Here is a 19,122-nt window from a genome sequence, read left to right on the forward strand (position 1 = left end):
AGCTCTGCTGTCACCTGTCAGATGAGTCTCCCCCTACCCAGGTGGAGCCATCCCAGGGACTCCATATGCGTACTGCCCCCCAGGCCAGTCCATATGTGTATTCTCCACGTAAACTCCTCCCCATTGGGTAGGTAGTGGCCTCCGCAGCGTCCCCTACAGGTTCGCTTCCCCAGTGTAGTCTAGTTTACTTAGTGGGTATGTCGGAACAGCAGTAGACTCTCTCGGCGTAAGCTCGCCCCCTTCACCGTCCCAATTGGTGCGACGGGTGGCTAGAGCTTGCACTGGGGACTGGAAGGGGTTTCGTAACTGTGGCGCTTTATTTGGGATCCCAATTCGTCGGTCACTACTGATGTACGTCGAACGTGACCGACTGAAAGGGAACGTCTCGGTTACGTATGTAACCCTCGTTCCCTGAAGGAGGGAACGGAGACGTACGTCCCGTCGCCACAGTTTCTGTACCCTCGCTGCAGTGCGGACACCAGTTGTCTCCTCAGCGAAAAACAGAGTGCGATTGCATCTGCTTCCTATTTATATACACCTGTCGGAGGCGGTGCGCATTATGCAAATATCGCACGCCAATTCCATTGGCTTGTTTTAGTTCACTCAAAGCTGATAGGGCTCTCTAGCGATATCCCAATTCGTCGGTCACTACTGACGTACGTCTCCGTTCCCTCCTTCAGGGAACGAGGGTTACATACGTAACCGAGACGTTTTACTTTATATTTGCAATCTGGCAACCATGTGCATGCGCTCTCTACACTGTGAAAACACCCCTGATGATCTGAAAACATTGATGAACACGTGAGTTTATCGATCTCTATTGAGATATTCTGCTCAAATGAAGGTGTCGTTCAGTCCGTCTGTTCCTTCACGAGTTTTACTGTGACTGAATCTGCCATCAAACCTTCAGTTATGAACTGTAATAAATCCAAACATTGATCTCAACTTATTTGTTTCTGACTGTAGTTGCTGAATAAATGCACTTAAACAGCCTCTGTGTGACTATAGAGAGAAAAACATTAACATCATTTGAAATCACTATTAGGATTTTCACTGTTTTGGTTTTGAGAGAAACTCCTTATGGTTTTAGCAGTTTAGAGAGTGTGTTAATGTATATGATATAATAAATCTGATGATTTTCACATACTTGAAAGTGCAATAATTGTGAATAAATGTAAAAATTTATCAAATTACAACAATCAAGACAAATTATTGTAATTATAATTTTTAAGCAAAAAAACAATTGTTATCATCAGATTAATTAATATTTTACCTCTGATCACATGTAGATGAACTTCAGTGAATATGTACGACCCAGAACTCTCCTCTGCGCACCAGTATTTCCCAGAATCCTCTTCTTTCAGATCGGTGATGTTCACAGTAAAGACTTCAGCTGAGGTTTCGTCAGTCACAGAGAATCGGTCATTTGTTCTCATATTCGATGAAACACGAACTCCGTCTCGGACACAGATGTTCGGCTGATCTCCTCTGCAGAAAAACCTTGTGTGATTCCTGATGAACTTACAGCTGATGGACACTGATCCTCCGACAGACGCTTCACGAGTGACCGCTGAAGAGAGAAAATATGAGTATGAGAACAGAATGATCAGAAACATTGAGATTTTCTCCAGAAACCCCCTCACCATCTTTCATGACGATCATGAGTTCAGTGGGAAGATTAAACTCATCTCTCACTGCACACCAGTATATCCCAGCATCCTCTGCTCTCAGCTCACTCAAGGTCACAGTGAAGAGATTGAGTTCAGGATCATCCTTTGCTGAAATCTTTGGTTTATTCACATGGGCTTCATTGGATCGAATGATATTTTGAGCATCTTCAGTGAAACACTTTCCTTTGCAAAGATGTTTTACTTCTCTTGAATGTTTTTCATTATAAGGGCATTTGATCTCTGATGAACCTCCTTCACGTTCGACCACTGGAGGCACTAATAGTCAAAGAGAATGAAAGTGTTTATATCCTGCAATGAATGCACATGTTATCTGGTTTATGGTGACTGTACGTACTGGTCACAGTGAGGTGATGTTGATTGGTGAGAGAGACAGAAGTCAGATGTGTGTCTCTGGTTTCTGCTCCACACCAGTAAACTCCAGCATCTCTCTCGCTCACATTACTGATGATCACTGTAAAAACTCCTGCTGTACTGACAGAAAACTCAAAGCGTTTCTGCTCTGATGAACTGATGTTCTCACATATCTTCTGCTTGTTCTCTCTGCAGATGTGTTTGAAGGTCTCGCCGTGTTTCTCAGGGAAATCGCAGGTGAGTTTCACACTTTTACCAATAACAGCAGATGCTTTACTTGATGCACGAAAATGATCAACTGTACACAAAAACAATGACAAATATATAATATCAAAAGTATCCCTCAATTTAACTGCAAGAAAGTGTCCAATGAATCTCCTGACAGAATCTCTTTACCTTGATTTACAGTCAGTTTGACGTCAGTGAACAGATCATCATCAGCGATATTCACTCCACACCTGTACGTTCCTTCATCAGCCGCCATTAAATCACTGATAAAAACCTTCAGAAGTCCTTCACTGGAATCATCATACATGTGAACTTCATCATGACGGACCCATCGATTCTGTTCATCAACAATAATCTTCTGTGATGAATCTTTCTGGATGAATTTCTTGTTTCTTCTGAACTCTTGTGGAAATTTACACGTGATGAAGACTGATTTACTGGAGTAGGCCTGAATCAGGACAGAAGCGATTTGACCTGCAAAATGAGATTTATTTCCTGATTTATTGTATTGTTAAAAGTCAGGAGGAATTTACATTTCTTATTTAGAGCTGTAAAAATTATGTAATAAAAAATAAACTAAACTCACTGTAAACATTCAGCTGAATCTCTTTAATGAAGGTTATGCGAGCAAGTGATGGATCTGATCCGTATCTCTGCACTCCACATAAATAAACTCCTCCGTCGTCTGCAGAAATGTCTCTAATGGTCACATTAAAATGATCTTTACGACTGTCCGACAGAATGAACTTCTCCTCAGATGATTGTGAGCTGTTCAGCACATGGTCAGGACTCTCTTTCAGACTGTAGAAGACTTTGGCGTGTGATTTAAACTCATGATCATATTCACAGTGGAAAGTGATCGTTTGTCCAACATACTGGTCCCGGATAACAGACGTCCCACAACCAGACCCTGAAAATGATTTCAACAAAACCTTGTGAAATGCACTGAAATATAAAACATTACTATTAAGGAACTTGGCCTTTCTATCTTATTCTTTCCTTCCAGATTTTCTTTTTCTTTTTTAGATTTCTGTACAGTTGTCTTCAGAGAATAAGTATTCCAGAAAGCAGGTTATGTGACTGTTATGAAACAGCAACTTATTCTCTGTTCCAGTTTTCTTCAGAGGTCTTCAGCTGATGATGCTATCATGGACGTGAAAGATTTTTAATCTCGCTCAAGGGCACCTCAGTTGTGGGTAACGAGGGTGGACGAGAGACTTTGCAAGCAGTTTTTTTTTTTTTTTTTTTTAATCAATCTTTCTTTTTTTTAATTTATAATTGGCATCAAACAAACAATATAATTATTGTCCACAGTAATAAAAAAAAAATCTTAATCTTAAAACATAAGATTAACAAATGATGAACAACAGCCCTGTAGGTGGCGATATGCACTAAGTATGTAAATCATCTTTAAACAAATGAAGAAGAAAGAAGAATTATGGTGTGCTTCTTAGCATCTGTTTCCATGGTAACTCCCATTTTTGTTTTAACACAGCATTTTAACATAAAAACGTTCCTCGTCCATACTGATCTTTACACTGCAGTTCAGAAAAGATCTCTGTCCACACTACAAAACGCATGTCACATGACCATTCATGCACACTGCCCAGTCAACAGTTTGTCTCACATTGTGGCCATACCCACTGAGCAAATTACGTCCAGAAGACGTCTTTTTGAGGTCTTGTCTCAGGTTGAAAAGACGTCCACTGAGGGGCCAGAATGAAAGTTTTTATGACGTCTTTTTTGGACGTCTTCTGGACATCCGATATAGACAAACACACAGAATCACCAAAGGAGAAAAATCACAATTTTTAAGCCACCATCGTGGAGATGAGTGTTTGCTTTAGTTGGGCTCTTGTCCCTTGCCTTATTAATATTCGAGTTTGTTTGGGTTGTTAATTGAGTCATAACAGTCAGACAAGTAAAGAGAAATGATCAGATGTTGGTTATGTTTTCACATAATCATTGTTTGACCTGAATCACTGAACTCATTTAGAGTCCAATCTCTGAGTTATATTAATGTTATTAATTACAGCATCACTGTGATTCTACAGCACAAGATCAGCTTTATCAATACGATTCACATGATTTCAGAAAAGGTGTGTTGAACAAAAAAAAGCTTTTATTTTAGGCACACACAGACATCAAGAATCATCCTGTGAATCTCAACAGTGGTGAGAATAATAAAGCATGTTGCAGTGCATTCTGGGAGCCACCAATCAAAATTCATCCATGGCTCCCATCATGCATTGCTGCATGAATAAATTATGAGCTTAATTGTCTTAGTAATTTCCTTTATTCTCATATTTTATTTTGTTCTGTTTATGTGACTTTTTAGTAGCTTGTTTTCTAATGTTCAGAGTTGATCTGTTTATCAGAATATGTTGCTTGTCACCGTCCTTGAGATTCACAGGCTGATTCTTGATGTCTGTGTGTGCCTAAGAGAAAGATTTTTTTTTTGCTCAGAACAACTGTTTGTGAAACCCTTTATATTATCTTGATTAAGCTGATCTTGTGCTGTAGAATCACAGTGCTGCTGTAATCAATAACATTAATCTAACTCAGAGATTGGGCTCTAAATGAGTTCAGTGATTCAGATCAAACAATGATTATGTGAAAACATAACCATCACCTGATCATTTCTCTTTACTTGTCTGGGTGTTATGACTGAGTTAACAGCCCAAACAAACTCTAATATTAATAAGGCAAGGGTCAAGAGCTCAACTAAAGCAAACACTCATCTCCACGATGGTGGCTTAAAAATTGTGATTTTTCTCCTTTGGTGATTCTGCTTGTTCGTCTATATCGGATGTCCAGAAGACGTCCAAAAAAGACGTCATAAAAACTTTCATTCTGGCCCCTCAGTGGACGTCTTTTCAACCTGAGACAAGACCTCAAAAAGACGTCTTCTGGACGTAATTTGCTCAGTGGGTAGTATGAGAACAGTGAGTGCACTGAGAGGTTACACTTTTAGCTCACATTACATTTAGATCACATTATTTTGAGCTCACATTGTGACCACATGTTGAGATCACAGCTCAAATTGTTGATTGGGTGGACATGCTGGTATAGTGTAAGGGTAGTGTAAACAATTGCTGATTGCTCTAATAATAGTTTGCCTTTTGCACATGTAGGCAGCTGAAGTGAAATGCAGCATTTAACTTCACAATGGCTGTTAAAAGGGACAACAAAGGCAGCAAAGCTTGCAGTTCTGTCCCCATCCCTTACGAAAAACTAGTATACTTCAAGTTCATTTGATCAAGTATACTAAAGTAATGTTCAAGTATATTTTTTAAGTATACTTTATGTAGTAAGTATAATATCAATGTACTAGTAGTAAACTAGTAAAAGTGTACTATTTTAATACCGCTTGGGACTAAATTGGCCCAATTGAAGTATACGTTTAAGTGTACTATAAGTGTAACAGTAGTAAACTTTAACTAGTTCACAGCTACGTTTCTCATTTGTACTGCATCTGTACTAAAAGTGAACTTATACTAGTATACTAGTAGTTTACTATTTTAATACTAGTAGTAGCTACATTTTTAGTATCCGAAAGTACACTTTGAAATATACTCTCAGTAAACTGCTAGTTTAGTGCAAGTATACTTTTAAGTTTTCTTTAAGTGAACATGACATCACACTTATAGTTTACTTTTTATATATTATTTTTGCACTTTATAAGCATACTTAATACCTTGAACTGTACTTTAACTCTTTCCATTTTATTCTAGCTTCATGAATCTTTTTTATCAACACTTAAATATAAGTAAGTTTAATTTTTTTTAATTTTTTATTTTTTATTTAAAGTAGATCGAGTCGATAAACAAGTCCACGTATAGGCCAAATATACTTAGACTTTTGTCAAGTATACTTTAGTGCAATTTTGAGTATATATCTCAGAAGTACATAAATCAGAATCAGAATCAGAATCAGAAAGAGCTTTATTGCCAGGTATGTTGTTTACACATACTAGGAATTTGTTTTAGTGACTGAAGCTCCACAGTGCAACAGAGTAACAGCGACAAGACAAGACACATAATAAAAAGAATAAAATAATAATATACAAATTTACAAGATAGACAAAGTGCAAAAAAAAAAAAGCAAAAGACAATATATATTATAGACAATTGTACATACAATTATGTGTGCAAATTGAGATATAAATAAGTGTTTTAAGTAAATAATGTGTAATAGTGTTATGTGTTCCGTGTTTGTCAAGTGTTCGTGAGATGGATTGCTTGAGGGAAGAAACTGTTCCTGTGTCTGGTCGTTCTGGTGCTCAGGGCTCTGTAGCATCGACCGGATGGCAACAGTTCAAAGAGGGAGTGTGCTGGATGTGAGGGGTCCAGAGTGATCTTCTTTGCCCTTTTTCTCACTCTGGATAAGTACAGTTCTTGGAGAGTGGGGAGGGTTGTGCCAATGATTCGCTCAGCAGACCGGACTACCCTCTGTAGTCTTCTGAGGTCAGATTTGGTAGCTGAGCTGAACCAGATGGTAACTGAAGTGCAGAGGATGGATTCAATGATGGCAGAGTAGAACTGTTTCAGCAGCTCCTGTGGTAGGTTGAACTTCCTCAGCTGGCGAAGGAAGTACAACCTCTGCTGGGCCTTTTTCACAATGGACTCGATGTGGTTGTCCCACTTCAGGTCCTGGGAGATGGTGGTGCCCAGGAACCTGAATGACTCCACTGCAGTCACAGTGCTGTTCATGATGGTGAGTGGGGGGAGAGCAGGGGGGTTTCTCCTGAAGTCCACGGTCATCTCCACTGTCTTGAGCGTGTTGAGCTCCAGGTTGTTAAGACTGCACCAGACAGCCAGCTGTTCAACCTCCAGTCTGTAAGCAGACTCGTCACCGTCCTGGATGAGGCCGATCAGTGTGGTGTCATCCGCAAACTTCAGGAGCTTGACAGAGGGGTCTTTAGAGGTGCAGTCGTTGGTGTAGAGGGAGAAGAGCAGTGGGGAGAGGACACAGCCCTGAGGGGCACCGGTGCTGATGGTGAGGGTGCTGGATGAGAATTTTCCCAGCCTCACTTGCTGCTGCCTGTCTGTCAGGAAGCTGGTGATCCACTGACAGACAGAGGTGGGCACGGAGAGCTGAGTTAGTTTGGGCTGGAGGAGTGATGGGACGATGGTGTTAAAAGCAGAGCTGAAGTCCACAAACAGGATCCTCACATAAGTCCCTGGTCTGTCCAGATGCTGGAGAACATAATGCAGTCCCATATTGACTGCATCATCCACAGACCTGTTTGCTCGGTAAGAAAACTGCAGGGGGTCCAGTAAGGCTCCAGTGATGTCCTTCAGAAAAGCCAGAACCAGTCTTTCAAATGACTTCATGGCCACAGACGTTAGAGCCACAGGTCTGTAGTCATTTAGTCCAGTAATTTTGGGTTTCTTTGGGACGGGGATGATGGTGGAGCGTTTGAAGCATGAGGGGACTTCGCACAGCTCCAGTGATCTGTTGAAGATCAGTGTGAAGATGGGGGCCAGCTGGTCAGAGCAGGTTTTCAGACAGGCTGGTGAAACGCTGTCTGGGCCTGGTGCCTTTCTTCTCTTGTTCTTTCTGAAGACCTGGTGCACGTCATCTTCACTGAACTGAATTGCAGGTGTGGGGGAGAGGGGGGTTGTTGGAGGTGTTAATGGTGATTTTTCAAACCTGCAATAAAACTCGTTCAGATCTTCTGCCAGTTGTTGATTCTCCACAGAGCTGGGGGATGGTGTCTTGTAGTTGGTGATAACTTTGAGACCTTTCCACACTGAAGCTGTGTCATTAGAAGAGAACTGATTCCGAAGTTTATCAGAATAATTCCTCTTTGCCACTCTGATCTCCTTTTCCAGTGTGTATTTGGCCTGTTTGTACAAGACTCTGTCCCCTTTTCTGCGGGCATCTTCTTTGGCCTGACGGAGCTGGCTGAGTTTTGCAGTGAACCAGGGTTTGTCGTTGTTGTAAGTTAAATGAGTCTTTGTAGGAATGCACAGATCCTCACAGAAACTGATATATGATGTAACAGTCTCTGTGAGCTCGTCCAGATCGGTGGCAGCAGCTTCAAAAACACTCCAATCAGTCCATTCGAAACAGGCTTGTAAAGCCCGCTCTGTTTCGGTGGTCCATCTCTTTACAGTCTTTGCTACAGGTTTAGCTGATTTCAGTTTCTGCCTGTAGGTTGGTATGGGATGAACTAGACAGTGATCAGAGAGCCCCAAAGCTGCCCGTGGGACAGAGTGATATGCATCCTTTATTGCTGTGTAACAATGGTCGAGTATATTACTGTCTCTGGTGGGACAGGTAACATGCTGTCTGTATTTGGGCAGTTCACGTGAGAGAACCGCTTTATTAAAGTCCCCGAGAATGATTAGAACAGAGTCCGGGTGTTGTTGCCCGCTCTCTGTGATCATATCGGCGAGTATCTGTAAAGCCGAGCTCACGTGCGCTTGCGGAGGAATGTAGACGCTCACCAGAATGAACGAGCAAAACTCCCGAGGCGAATAGAACGGTTTGCAGTTAATGAAGAGTGTTTCAAGATCTGGACAGCACATCTTCTTTAACACAGTTACATCTGAACACCACCTTTCGTTGATGTAAAAGCACGATTTCCCCGTTGATTCTGCGTCGCGATCTGATCTAAACAGCTGAAAGCCCGGCAGACTTAACACGCTGTCCGGAATGGCGTCGTTCAGCCAGGTTTCCGTGAAGCACAGAGCAGCCGAGTTCGAGAAATCCTTATTTGTCCGGGAGAGCAGAAGGAGTTCGTCCGTTTTGTTGGGCAGAGAGCGGAGATTCGCCAGATGGATGCTAGGCAGCGGCGTTCTTAATCCGCGCTGTCTGAGCTTCACGAGGGCGCCGGCGCGCTTTCCCCGTCTGCGCGTCCTGAAGCGTCTAAACAGCGCTGCCGCTCCGCTGACTACAACATTCAACAAAACGTCTGAATAATCGAAATCCGGTAAAAGATTTTGTGGTGTGTACTGCCGAATGTTCAGCAGTTCATCCCTGGTAAAACTGATGGTGTTTGAAAAACAGAAAACAGGAAAAACTAACAAAAACAGAACAAACACTGAAGAGCTAAGCACTGTGGCTGCCATGCGCGGCGCCATCTTGATGAATAGGTACATTAAAAGTATAGAAAAGTATATTTCTGAGAAGTATATAAAGAGTAGACTGAAAGTATACTTTCTTATTTTTAGTTTAAAAGAAGTATACTAATTGCACACTTGAATAAACTTCTTTTTCGTAAGGGATGTTATTCTTCACATGGTCGTGGAGGCTTGTCTGTTACAGAGCCCTGGAGAGACACGGCTCAGGTCTGTTAGCGCAATATGGGCAGCCATGCCTTCGTTTTCAAAAGTCTTAATTTTGGTCTGTTTACACTGAAAGAAAACCTCAGATTTTTCAAACTAAAAAGGGGTCTGCAGCGTTTCCAAAAGTCTCAGTTTTCAAGGGTCGAAAGCACTGGAGTAGTGTAGACAACAGACGTAAATGTAGCAAAAGTTATGCATTTTAAAAACAAAACAGACTAGTGTAAACGAGGCCTGAGAATGTCTTTGTGTTCACCGTTAACTCTTTCATACTCTGAGTCGACTGAACTTACTCCAGTTTTGACCATGTATACCTCGAGTAAGTAAGGTTTGTGTGACAAATGTGATGGTAAGTTAACCTTGCTTTCTGGAAAACCCCAGATCTGTCATTTTTCATCATACATATTGACAGAAAAATGTACATCCTACAAGGAATATATCCAGAAAAAAATTCATCAGGTAAGTTACATATAGAAGCTAGTCTTGTTTTGTTTAGTTTTTTCTTCTTTTTACAGAAGTGACATGAACATGCAAAGACAAATGTCATAAAACTGACATTTTCCCTGAATAATCTGACTTGACAGCTCAACTTATGAATTATAATTATAAATGTATTGTTGTGAATCAGAGTAAAGCATGGGAACTGTTTTGAACTTTTCATTTTTACTCAAAATCTTTCGTAGTGCACCTTTAATCGTACTATAATAAAATAATTACTGTAGTAAGTTATAAAGTATCACACGTACCTCTGTTCTCCTTTAACTTAACATCACGACTCCATTTCTGAGTGTTTCCACATATATAATCCCCATGATCCTCTCTGCTGAGGTTCCTGATAAACACTGTGAAGAATCTGCTGTTTCCATCATCATACAGAGCGAATCTCCCGTTATAAACCCAACGGTTCTGAATCTCAGTACTGATGCCCATCTTACAGCTCCTGTCTCTGCAGAAATACTTTCCTTTACGCTGTTCATTAGTCTCTCTCTGGTTTGAGATCATGCACTTGAACATCAAACTCCCTCCAGCACATCCAGTCACACTGAAACAAAGTACCTGACCTGCCAAACACAAGTTCATTTGCTCTGGGTTATTATATATCATCAATCTAGATCATATATTATTTGACCCAGACTGACCAGTGAAGAACTGACCTGAGATCAGGCAGAGAGTGATGAAGATGAAGATGATGATGGCAGCCCTCATTCCAGATTGACTTCAGTCTCACAGATATCCAGAGAAAGAGTTGTATCAGATCACACATAAATGTACACACATCTTCCATTGATTGTTCTCACATCTCTGCTTCCTTATTCTCTATAACTGTTCCACCCATCTGCAACACTAACAGGGCGGTGAGTGTGGAGATATGTGTGAAAGACATGCAGAGAAACAAATATATAAGCATACAAAGACACTCAAAGCAGATGACACATCACTAAAATGAGTGACACAGAAGTCTGCAGCCTTAAAACACAAATGCAAAGCAAACAAAAACTGGGCCCGTATGTATAAAACTTCTCAGAAATGCTCTTAAGAATAGTCTTAAGTTTTCACTTAAGTGTCAAAAAATTCTTAGTAAAGAGTAGGAGTTTACTAAAAGTAAGAAACGTTTATAAAGAAGCTAAAAGCAACTTTTAGTAAAGTATAAGACTGATTCTTAAGTGCTGACTTAAGTGCTGTAAACTAAGGACTACAATGATGTCAACTCAAAATGGTTGCCCTTAACCTCTGAATCAGCCAATAGGGAGCCTGCAAGGGTGAAGTCACAGCAGCACAACACCAATAATTCCATGTTATTATAAAAAAAAAAAAATCATTGAAAAAGACACTGAAACGTTTTAATATTTAAATTTATTTTTAAAAATTGCTTTGCACTGTGCAAAATTATCACAAATTAGTATTGATGGTGTGGAATCTTTTCTATTGATATGTCTCCTTATTTACAATTGGAGCAATGTGTCATGAGTTCATCAACGGCTCCAATAACTCCAGGGAAGCCCACAGTCAACATAAAAGTGTCTTTCTTTTGCCACATGGTTTGATGGTCAGTTGGAAAGTCAATGAACTGCCATAGAGTAGAGGCCAAATGTGATGTCCAGCCATATGAAAACTGACTTCAACCTTAATTCAAATATTTAAAAAAATGTATTAAAAGATGTAAGCATATCTTGTAGCTGTGCTTGGAGTCAATTGTTTCATGTGTGATAATGAAATAAAATTTCAAATTATTTTTGGCCAGGCTGTCATACAAAGAAATTATAAACACATGCAAAAACAAGAGAGGACCAATGAAATATTAAAAACTGATTATGTTGTAGTCAATGTCATATTTTAAAACATTTAAATAATTTTAAAATAAAACTGCGCTTTATTTTACGTTAAGCATTTTGTTGCGTGTCAACTGTGACAAACAGACATCCACTCTCATTGCGTGTGTAACAGTGGCCAGACAGTGAGAGTTTTGCACGTAAACTACTGCACACTGATGCCCGCTAGAGAATGAGGTGTTTAAGATCATTGGTAGTGCACTCACCCCACATGGAAAGAACCTATATGTGGATATATGCGCATATATGAAACCTATATGCAGTGTATATGTACATATATGCTGCATATATGCACATATATGATAATATATACGCTGCATATATGCGTATATATACCACATATAGGCAAAATTGAGGTGCATATATGTGCATATACAGGAAACATAGGTCTCCTGTATTGCTTCTTCATATCCACATATAAGCCCTATACATACAAGATATGTCTTCTATATAGCTAATGGCAGGATCTGGTCATTTTGTAGCTCATATCTCATTTTTGACTGTCATACATGATGCCTAGCTCATATTTTCTATTATCAAGGCAAAAACTAAGAATTAACGAAAAAAATTATGCAAGAACTTATGTATGTGCGAACACGTGAAATTGGTATCACATGTAATTGGCATGTTATGGAATTTAACTATGGCAATATATTAACATGATATATTAACTATGATATCTACACGTTTTCCAGAAACATTTACAAGGTCAATTCTTTCTTGTATGAAGATAGTGGAAAAGAAGGAAATGTATAACAAAATGGTTTTTAATTTTTATTTTGTCAAACTTTTTTTTCAATTTCAAGTCACTTCCAGATTCACATCACAGCTCATACACCTCCACACATTCACCGTTACATCCACCAAATGCAATGCAAACGCAATGTTATTGTATGTGTACATATGTGTATGTGTATGTGTATATATATGTATGTGTATATATATATATGTGTACATATGTGTGCATATATGTACATATAATATAGGAAAACAGCCAATTTTATATATGTCACATATATTAAAAACCTATATCAAAACCTATATTGAAATATGTTTATATAGGTTTTTTCCATGTGGGTACGTCTGCACCATGACTGTCTTTTACATGCTCCTCACTGGTATTTATTTTTTTTCGTCTCAACTATATTGTGCACATCCTAAATTATTATTGTGAATCATTTACAATAATGTGCTTTTAGAAAACAGGCTGATTTTTCAGTCCATGCTGACTTTAAGACTATAGAAAGTATTTATTTTTTTTCATGTCAATTCTTCTTTGATTTCCCCCAGTGACGACTACAGGCCTATGTTGGCTCTCATAATCTAGTTTTTTTCGGTGTTTTTCATGATGTGCTGTTTGTAATCTTGAGCACCATCATAACTCATCGCTTCAGATCAGGGCCCGTATGTATAAAGCGGCTTAAAGTAAAATTTTAGTCTTAAGTGTGTCAAAATTCTAAGAATGACGTAATTTTACTCTTATTCTTAGACTTAAGAATAAGTATGATTCATAAAGGTTCCTAAGTGTCAAGACTAGGTCTTAGCTCTTAAATTATTTAAGAGAGCTGCAGAGGTGTCTTAACCTAGTTAAGAGTAACAAGATGGCAGCAAAGAAGAGGAGATACACTCTTTCCAATGAAGATATGATGTATTGGAGTTATATGATGACGGATGGAGTTGATAAAATGATATAAACTTGATTGTCAATTCTTTTTGTAACTGACCTAATAAGAAATGTAATAACTTTAAATAAATGTAATAAATTTAATATTAGGCCTACTTAAAAAATAATTAATATGTTTAATGCATTTTAACACATTTAAAGGTGCTGTATGCGATTTTTCAAATTCGTTGTTGAATACTGTTGATATTTTAAATCAACCCAAACAAACACACCCCTCTCTTCATTGCGCACCTCCAAAACTCACACCCTACTCTGAGTCGGTCTCGAACTTCTGCCCGATCGCTGCTGTCATGTGAGATATGAGACGCTTGAGGACACCTGCAGCAGGAGCCATCAGTGGTCAACCTGAAGCTTTCTCCTGCACTCTCACTGAAGCTAAGCAGGGTTGAGCCTGGTTAGGACCTGGATGGGAGACCTCCTGGAAGACTAGGTAGCTGCTGAAAGAGGTGTTAGTGAGGCCAGCAGGGGGCGCTGCTCATCCTGAGGTCTCAGTCGTTCCTAACACCCCAGTACAGTTGCCATAAACTGTACTGTATAAAGGGTTCATATAAGCTCCAGAAAGATAAGGGGTTGAGTAAAACAGTCCCTACAGCACATCACATAACCCCAGCCCCTTACTTGATACTTGCATTGCCTTAACAAGATTAAAGTCTTGATGGTTTGTTGGTTCACTCAGGTTCTTCCATTATTTTGCTGTTATTCTGACTCGATGAGATGATGGTGTTGTTGGGAATCCTCTCTCCCAAGTGGAAAGCTCGAACCATGGGTTTCTGTGGTTCATGGCAAATGAGGTTGACTAAGATAATGGCCTTTAACTAATACTGGTCACACCTCCTGAAGGTGGCTTGACCAACGCAAAGGTGTAATTTGGAGTGGGAAAAAGTTTCTTTGAGTGATCACAGTGGGTTGCCAGATTTATGTCCCTTTAAAATGCAATTGCTTTCCGAAATGATTCACTGTTTTAAAGCATTTAAAAAGCCACATGCTGATGACCCCTGCTGGACAGAACAGTGTAAATGCAGTGAAAGCCAGACATCCATAAAAACACTCAGTGCAAATGTTTTATTGAAAGTGTAATCTATTAAATGCAATTAACTAATCATCTAATGCCATTACATATGAAGTGTCTTTATAATATGTGTTATTTTATTAAATTGTCGGGCTTTGATTTATGGATAGCTCAGTTAATGCAATACTCATTTTTTTTAATTACACAAATGTGTCATTACATGTCTACATATTTATAAAACTGACCAGGTAAAAATCATATACAGGTACTGGTTTAGTGGCCAACTATTGAAATTTTGAATAATTTCGAAACAGTTATGGGCTCGGTTTCACAGACAAGGCTTAGACTAAGCCAGGATTAGGCCTTAGTTCAATTAGGGTATTTAAGTGGCTTTTATAAACGTACCCCAGGAAAAAAAAAAAAAAAAAAAAAAACATTACTGGTGTGCATCTTGAGACAAAACAATGACACTGACATATTTTAAGATATATCAGTGCAAGTTGCTTTCAGTTAAAACAGCTCAAACATGTTTTAGTCTAGGACTATCTTAAGCCCTGTCTGTGAAACCGGGGGATGATTTAACAAAACCTTGTTTACTGAAATTATGTGACTGGAAGTTTGATATGCGCTCTGAATTACTTTTTCGAAACAAATTCACAAAGGTTTCAAAGATTCATGAAGCAGTGTCTTTGAAAGCGAGATGGCCTGATCAGCACATGTGATAAAGGCACTAAAATACAGCCCAACAAACTCTTACTCTCACTCAGTATCCAGCAGGATATCTGTAGTAGACTGAGAACAATTCTTGCAGTTCCATTTATGGCCAATAGGGGGTGTATGTGCTTATGTTGAGGGGGAATTTACTTGTTGAAGAAGTGTGTTCTGTCCTTTTGGACAGTGTTTGTCTATTCTGTAATAAGAGCAGTTATTAGTAAACCCACCTGCGAATGTCCTGATACATTATTCGGCAGATAGAGATCTAGTACTAGGATGTGATGCATCACCCTACGGGGTAGGAGCTATGTTATTGCACAAATTGGAAGATGGCAGTGAACAACCACTAAGTTTCATGTCATGTCTCGCACACTGTCAGCGGCGGAGAAAAAATACTCACAACTAGATAAAGAGGGGCTTGCAGCAGTTTTTGGAATACAGAAGTTTCACAAATACCTGTATGGAAGGTCCTTTACTATCTGCACAGACCACAAACCATTGATTTCACTCTTTAATGAGAAGAAACCCATTGGCTCTTCCCGAGTGCAGAGGTGGACTCAGGAAGAAGTGGAGGTCCTGAGTGCCTATAACTATACCATGGCTTTCAGGCCTGCCAAAGCTAATGTCTGTGCTAATGCTTTAAGCAGGCTACCCATCAAAGAAGAGGCAATAGAGGAGAAGAGAGCTGAACAAGTATTAATGCTGGATATATTTGGTGATGCACCTGTCGATACTCCTCAAATTAGACACTGGACCTCTCGTGATGTAATGATGTTCAGGGTTCATGAATACGGTTGAGTTTCAACCTTATCATCAGAGGAGAACAGTGTGTATTATGTCACCCAAATCACTATAGAAAAGCTCAGGCAAAGTTTTAGTGTATTCGGACTGCCTCGGATGTTGGTATCCGACAATGGTCCTTGTTTTACAAGTGCTGATTTTGCAGCATTCATGAAAAAGAATGGAAACGGCACCCTTTCACTCTTCCTCAAATGGGTTAGCGGAATCTGGCACATGTGTCATGATGATCTGGCCCACATGCTGCAATGAATTACGGTCCTTGTGTGGGCCGCTTCTGTTTGCCAGATCTGAGCCACAAGCAGGTCACAGCAATGCCACATGTCAGCCAAGAGCAAAGAAATAAACTTAAACTGGACCTTATCTGAGCCACAATACATGTATATGTTAAGTATAGAGTCATCTCAGCCTTAAAAAGCCTGTTAACAAGCAGAATCACTGAAGGAAAGAAGAGAACAGAAAAAGAGACGAGCAGAAACACAAGAAATAACTGACTTCAGTTCCTGTTGTGGCCATTAGGGTGCATGTGCTTATGTGCAGTTATTAGTAAACCCACCCTCCTGCATTTTCTTCTCTTGTGTGGTTTTTGATGCCAAGTTACCACAATATCCTCCCAAATCTTGGGTGTTTTTGCATCGATTCTTGGAGGGTGCATCAAGGTGTCTGTATATGGTTGAATGTGGGATCTACGTATACATGTCTATGGTTTTATCTCCCTTATTTTAATGTAAGAGTGGCTCTTCCATTTCTAACTTGAATAGGCTTCAGGTCTCATGAGCTTCCATTTAATTTATCTCTACAAAAACTGTGTTCTGCTGCTTGATACTGCAAGCTTGTATGTGATGATACGGCATTTTATACATCAGTTCATTCTGGTTCTCGAATCTGATTGGCTGAGAGGTCTTTTGCAGCTATGCGATATTCTAGCATTATCACCACAGGAACTATTTCACCATTTGTATCACTCCGCTTGCTGCATTTCTCATAGCAAGTGTCATGGCGGACGAGCAAATCCCATAATTTTACATATCACCACCTTGGAATTATAAGGTTTTATCTGCATTCTGAGCAGTTTTGAGACATTGAGCTTCAAAGTTTTTGCATTCCATTGGACTTTGTAGATAGAACCTTTTTGTTTTAAAAAAAAGTCCCAAAATGTACACAACTTAAAAAACAATATCACATAATGTATACGTTCTAAGTCACAGAATTAGAATATTTGAATAGCTCTATAAATAACTTGTGAATAACTTTTGTGTGTGTGTGTGTGTGATTTTCATGATGAATGCAGGATGAAGCTCTTTGTGCATTTATATTAATATACTCGTGTCATCTGTAGTGTTGGGCGTCAGCCTATGAGATCTCTAATACATCCCTGGAAATGAGAATCTTTTTCTATCATTTGGTGATGGTGGTGATGAAGAAAAATCCCATGTTGCATAGAAATATTTCCCCCAAAACGTGAGCCCTTGGATAATGCATGCAATTTGCAAACTTTGCATGAGACATACGCTGGTGAAGGAGTGTCTACAGTTAAAGTGAAAAAGAAAGGAAAAAACTGCTTTTGGTATCAGAAGCTGCATAAATTGTGCTACCAGTGCTAATAGCGGTAGATATCTTAATTTATTGACTTAATATTTCTCTTGTGGACCATACATTGATGATCGTGGGGGGAAAAAAATAAAAATACAAGCACTCTTGATAATCTGTGAATAGATCACCTTGCAATTCAATTTTGATGTGGGATGCAGTTTTGTAGTCTGTTTTAAGTAAGTTTTCAATGAGGATTTTTCAATCCTCATACGTCGGTGTTGCAAGTGTGGTTATGATGATATCATTATAAAATTGGGGAAGGTGAATGAATTGTAGGTCCTAATATTAATTTAATAATAATAACCTTTTAATAATAATAATAATAATAATAATAATTTAATACATTAATGGGAAAACTAGCCAAGATATTATCATCTTGATGATATCTTTGAGTATCGTCAAGGCACGATACTATCTATCGGCACAACCCTAGGTTTCTGCATGTCTTTCACACATCTTTCACACTCACTGCCCTGTTAGCTGTGCAGATGGGTGAAACCCTTATAGAGAATAAGGAAGTAGAGACATGAGAAAGACCAAAAGAGGATGTGTGTACTTCTGATGATAGTGACTTGCATCACATTCAAGGAACACATTTGATCAGTTCTTGTTGTCGCTGGATTGTGGTCATATTTGGTTTTCTCTGGATATCTGTGAGACTGAAGTCAATCAGGAATGAGGTCTGCCATCATCATCTTCATCTTCATCACTCTCTGCCTGATCTCAGGTCAGTTCTTTACTGGTCAGTCTGGGTCAAATAATATATTATATGATCTAGATTGATGATATATAATAACACAGAGCAAATTAACTTGTGTTTGGCAGGTCAGGTACTTTGTTTCATGGTGATTGGATGCGCTGGAGGGAGTTTGATGTTCAAGTGCATGATTTCAAACCAGAGAAAGACTGAGGAACAGCATAAAGGAATTTTTTTCTGCAGACAGAGGGGCTGTATATCAGGCATCAGTTCTGAGCTTCAGCGTCACTGGGATTATAACGAAAGATTTGCTCTGTATGATGATGAAAACAGCAGATTCTTCACAGTGTTTATCAGGAACCTCCGCAGAGAGGATGATGGGGAATATGCGTGTGGAAATAAGCAGAAATGGAATCATGATGTTGAGTTAAAGGTGAACAGAGGTACGTGTGATACTTTATAACTTACTACATCAATTATTTTATTATAGTACGATTAAAGGTGCACTACAGAAGATTTTTGAGTAAAAATGAACAAAAATGGATTACTGAGAACATAAATTGATGTTCAAAACAGTTTTCATGCCTTGCACTTATTCATAACGGTATATTAATTATAATAATTCATAATTTGAGCTGTCAGGTAAGATTATTCAGGGAAAATGTCAGTTTTATGACATTTGTCTTTGCATGTTCATATCACTTCTGTAAAAAGAAAACAAGACTATATGTAAAT

General features: G+C 39.1%; 1 protein-coding gene across 1 annotated transcript; it reads right to left on the bottom strand.

Annotated features, from left to right (window-relative positions):
• Positions 1-946: 946 nt before the first annotated feature.
• LOC125271519 (polymeric immunoglobulin receptor-like) lies at positions 947-11,056 on the bottom strand. Its single transcript, XM_048195556.1, has 9 exons — positions 10,717-11,056; positions 10,309-10,623; positions 8,539-9,171; positions 2,857-3,180; positions 2,439-2,765; positions 2,026-2,340; positions 1,644-1,946; positions 1,274-1,570; positions 947-1,002 (listed from the first exon to the last, which is right to left on the bottom strand). The coding sequence occupies exons 1-9, from the start codon at positions 10,766-10,768 to the stop codon at positions 947-949; spliced, it is 2,622 nt and encodes an 873-aa protein (XP_048051513.1). The 5' UTR covers positions 10,769-11,056.
• Positions 11,057-19,122: the final 8,066 nt, after the last annotated feature.

This window comes from Megalobrama amblycephala, linkage group LG7 (genome assembly GCF_018812025.1).
Source record: "Megalobrama amblycephala isolate DHTTF-2021 linkage group LG7, ASM1881202v1, whole genome shotgun sequence".
In the NCBI taxonomy this organism is placed as follows: domain Eukaryota; kingdom Metazoa; phylum Chordata; class Actinopteri; order Cypriniformes; family Xenocyprididae; genus Megalobrama; species Megalobrama amblycephala.

Coding starts and splice junctions, on each gene's coding strand:
- LOC125271519 (XM_048195556.1), bottom strand. CDS start 10,768: ATGAGGGCTGCCATCATCATCTTCATCTTCATCACTCTCTGCCTGATC. Junction 10,624..10,716: donor CACTCTCTGCCTGATCTCAG/GTCAGTTCTTCA, acceptor TGTGTTTGGCAG/GTCAGGTACTTTGTTTCAGT. Junction 2,766..2,856: donor GATTCAGCTGAATGTTTACA/GTGAGTTTAGTT, acceptor ACAATAAATCAG/GAAATAAATCTCATTTTGCA.